This window comes from Lipotes vexillifer, unplaced genomic scaffold (genome assembly GCF_000442215.2).
Source record: "Lipotes vexillifer unplaced genomic scaffold, Lipotes_vexillifer_v1.1 scaffold1442, whole genome shotgun sequence".
NCBI classification, from domain to species: Eukaryota; Metazoa; Chordata; class Mammalia; order Artiodactyla; family Lipotidae; genus Lipotes; species Lipotes vexillifer.
The window spans coordinates 1,530,208-1,534,058 of NW_006797379.1; the positions used below are offsets into that span (position 1 = coordinate 1,530,208).

Here is a 3,851-nt window from a genome sequence, read left to right on the forward strand (position 1 = left end):
CGTCCCCTGCCTCGGCAGGCGGACTCTAAACCACTGCGCCACCAGGGAAGTCCTGAAACGTCCTTCTTTATCTCTAGTAATATTTCTTAAAGTCTACTTTGTCAGCCTTTTTGTGATTAGCACCTGCATGATAAATTTTTTCACTTGGAACCTATGTATGTCCTTATAAATGTGCCTCTTATAAATAGCATACGGTCAGGATTTGTTATTTTAATCCAGTTTGACAGTTTTTGTCTTTTAATTGGGGTGTTTAGGCCATTGAATTACGGGTAAAGGGTTTAAGGAGGCTGTTTATAAAGGTCCATTTTCATGGTGTCCAATCTGTGGCCTCCCTTTCTGCACCTCAGCTTGGCTTTCTTTAGGGTGGTCCTCTTGAATGGCAGGTGGTGATGTGTTGATTTCTAGGTAACTTAAGGAGAGGAAGGAGAAAGATGGGATATAAATTGTTGATTCTAGATACTTAACTAGTTCACTCCTTAAGCATTTGACCTTGTTCGTATGGCAGAGGTGTATGTCTGCAAAATCAATGGAAAAGCCTTTCTGTACACATTATCCTCTGCTGATGTTTCTTTTTTAGAAGTTTTGCGAGGAATGTGAAATTGCGTATAGACCCGGCTTACTTGTATATGTTTTTGGTCTTGTAGTCCTCTTACCTGCTTCTTTTTGGTTCCCAGAGAATAGATGAAATTATGAAGAGAACAAGGAAGAGCGATGTGTCTCTGGAAGTAAAGGTAGGCATTCAGAGTACCATTTTCATAATTCATGTTCTGAGAAGAACAGAATGGTGGAATATATTCAGTGATATTGTAGGTCTCAGAGAGGATTAACCAGAAAAAAATGGGCTCTTCCTTGCTTTGCTCCTGGCTAGATTAAGGAGGCTGTAGGTCCCTGAAAGGAAAGAGGAGTCTAAGAGAGGGATTTCAGAGACGGGGTGATAACAAAAGATGTCCTCAGGGAAATGGGGGTAGGGATTCAGGGAGAAGCATTATAGTCCACAGATAAAAAAAGAGAATGGTGGCATATTAATAAGGGAAACATAGCTGATTTGGAATAACCTCAGAAAATTCAAAGAGTTACCGTGGAGTAGACAGTTGGCCCAGCATGGTTCCAAATATCCTCTGATACTTTTCAAAAGCACTTATCTTTCTACATAAAGCCAACCTTCCCTCTATTTGTTTTCAGAAAGAAGACCCGAAAGTGGAGCTTCAGCCTGCTGTGTGTGTGGAAAATGAGACAAAACCAGTTGTCCCCAACAAAATAGGTGAGCGTGAGGTCTGGTTCTTAGGTTCTTCCTTTCGGGAGGTGAGGGCTCATGGCGCTTCCTGTGGGAGACTAGCACCCATGGGTCCTAAGAGCTTTATTAGTGGAAGGGGCCTGTGCACTTACCCCTCCCTTGTGGAGTTTTCCATCTCCAGCACAGGTCTGTCAGGTCCCCTTGGAAACCGGTGGGTTCCTCAGTTACTCTAATAATCCCAGTGCCGGAGCCAGGCCATCTGCTGGCTGGGTTGCTTTCCGGGAAGCTTAATTGCTGGTGTTAGGTTCTATTAAGAACTGACTCTGCTGTTCTACGGCAGTTTCTTCTGCCTTCCAGCGTTCTAGATAGTCCAGCTCTTTTCTATCATGTACTTAAAGCTCCTCAGGTTGGACTATTTCGTGGCAGCCAAAGTCAGAAAACGCATACCCATCTCAGAGTCACTGTTCACATTTCTCTGTAGCCATGTGGCTCAAGAGCCTGGGGACCTGTACAGCATATGACACCAAGCCTCCCGGGTGGGTCATGAGCCCCGCACAGACACTGATGATGTCATTTGTCATCTCTTCCCGGTGGGAAGGTGACTACATGGGGTTCTTTTTACAAAAGATATTGCATTGATGGTAAAGTAGAGGATTCATTGCCTCCATAGATATTTCCCCTGTCATTTCATCGTTTGGGATATTTTATGACTGACAGAATGACTTTGTGTTCTCCATCAGAAATCAATGGCTTGAACACCTGCCAGGAAGTTAATGGTGTGGAACGCGCTGCCCCAGAGACTTTCCCCCAAGATGTTTTCGCTAATGGACTTAAACCAGTTGGGGGACTTGTTCGTCTGGACGCCCTTGATGGGAAATCAAACAGTCTGGATGATTCAACGGAAGAAGTTCAGTCTATGGATGTGAGGTAGGTCCACTGCTTTTGCATTTGAGCCCCATCTCTTCCCCAGATACCTCCACCACCTCTTAGTTGATTTCTTCATCTTTTCCACACCCAAATCTTTCTTGCACACCTATGGTAGACACGGTTGCCATTCAGGAAAGCTAACAGTGGTAAATTAATATCCATGTTTTGGGTTGAGTTCCCTAGAAACAGAGCCTGGGACAGGGATTCTAGGGCATGGGATTTATCAGAAGAGAGCTCTCAGGAGAAAGGGGAGGGAGGGAAGCAGGATTGGGCAGGGGGAGTCACTAAGCAAGGATCTGGTCTCAGCTGGTCCCAGTGGAACTCTGGAGGATGGATTTCCACCAGAGAGGGCTCTGACTGCGGTAAGGGAGGCGTCTTTCATGGCACTGTGTTTGTCAGCCATCGACTGTGGAGCACCCAGGGTGGGGATGCTCCCATCAGCCAAAGGCAGTTGTCCAGAGGAAGGGCAGCAGCTGTGAGCCCATAGCAGCTGGGGGGTGGGTGCAACCACAGGCAAAGGGGATCCGGGTAGGGCACCAAAAGGGCCCACTCACTGTGTCCAGTGTCTCATGTTTAAGTAAACTTGTCATTGGAAGCTTGATAAAGGAACTAATTCACTTTCGGATCCTAACAACTTAAGGAATTCTTAACTGGTAGATGTTTGTGGATACCATTGCCTGGCAAATTAATCCTGGACCAAAGGAGGGCTCAGTTAGCCCGGGATTGGGGCAGAGTCGCTGGAACAATGCAGTGCGGGGCAGTTGGGCTGGGGGTCCTCTCTGTGACAGGAAGGAATGCCAGTATTTTGTACAAGCTCTGCCAGAGCTCCAGCCTGCCGGAGCTTACACTTATCTCCTTGCCTGTGAATACTCAGCCTCAGTCTGCGGGGAGGCAGGTGGGGAGCAGAGCCTTTCCCGGGGCACACTGACTGTAAATATCCCAGCTCGTGCACCCTGGCCTTGAGCCAGGTATGGGAAAACCCAGGGTCCAGCCGCCCTGTCACCAGGAGAGCGAGTCCTGCGCAGCCTGAGAGTAGGGCCTCCTCAGGCCTTGCCACCACCTGCCACCGTCATGGCAGACTTCCTGTAAGTGGTGCCACTCTGCCCCCGGGGGGGCAGGGAACTGCTGGGGCATCTTAAAGGATAACACAGTACCTCCCGCCGCCATGTTGAGGCAGTTGTGCTTATTCTTTCTGCCTCTGGGTGGGGGGGGCGGGACGAGACCTGGCACTGGCCATGGTTCAAGGAAGTGAAGGAGCTTTGTGTGTGCACTGCCTTCTTGGTGTGGCCACCTCTGCATTGGAGAATGGTGACTCCTGGGGGCAGCGCCTAAGCTTGTGGCGCCATTCTGTCCTCCGCCTGCTCTGACCAGCTGTTCAAACCCCGGGAATGGAGGTGGGCAAGGCAGAGATGGGGCGGGTGTTCCCACTAAGGAAGCAGTTTGCCCAGGCTCCGGCCACCAGAAGTGGCGCCAGGTCAGCCTGCCCCTTAACTAGGCTCAGTGTGAGGGAGACAGATCGATCATCTGAGCCTCTGCAGTTCAACTCGTTTTTCTAGATTCTTCTCTAAGCTCTTACAGAGGAAGAAAAAAAACCAGACAAACCTGACAGCAGCCCTACTCTGGCTGTTCAGAGTACGAAACTCCTCCTTCCACCTCTAGGGAGAGGAGAGAGAGAGAGAGAGAGAGAGAG

At 48.9% G+C, this 3,851-nt stretch overlaps 1 protein-coding gene across 1 annotated transcript in view; it reads left to right on the forward strand.

Moving 5' to 3' along the window:
- MAP7D2 (MAP7 domain containing 2) overlaps positions 1-3,851 on the forward strand; it is a 106,715-nt gene that overhangs the window by 101,083 nt on the left and 1,781 nt on the right. Inside the window, 3 exon segments of the mRNA XM_007469310.1 lie at positions 675-731; positions 1,183-1,261; positions 1,975-2,161. Of these exon segments, the coding sequence (XP_007469372.1) occupies positions 675-731; positions 1,183-1,261; positions 1,975-2,161 (323 nt within the window).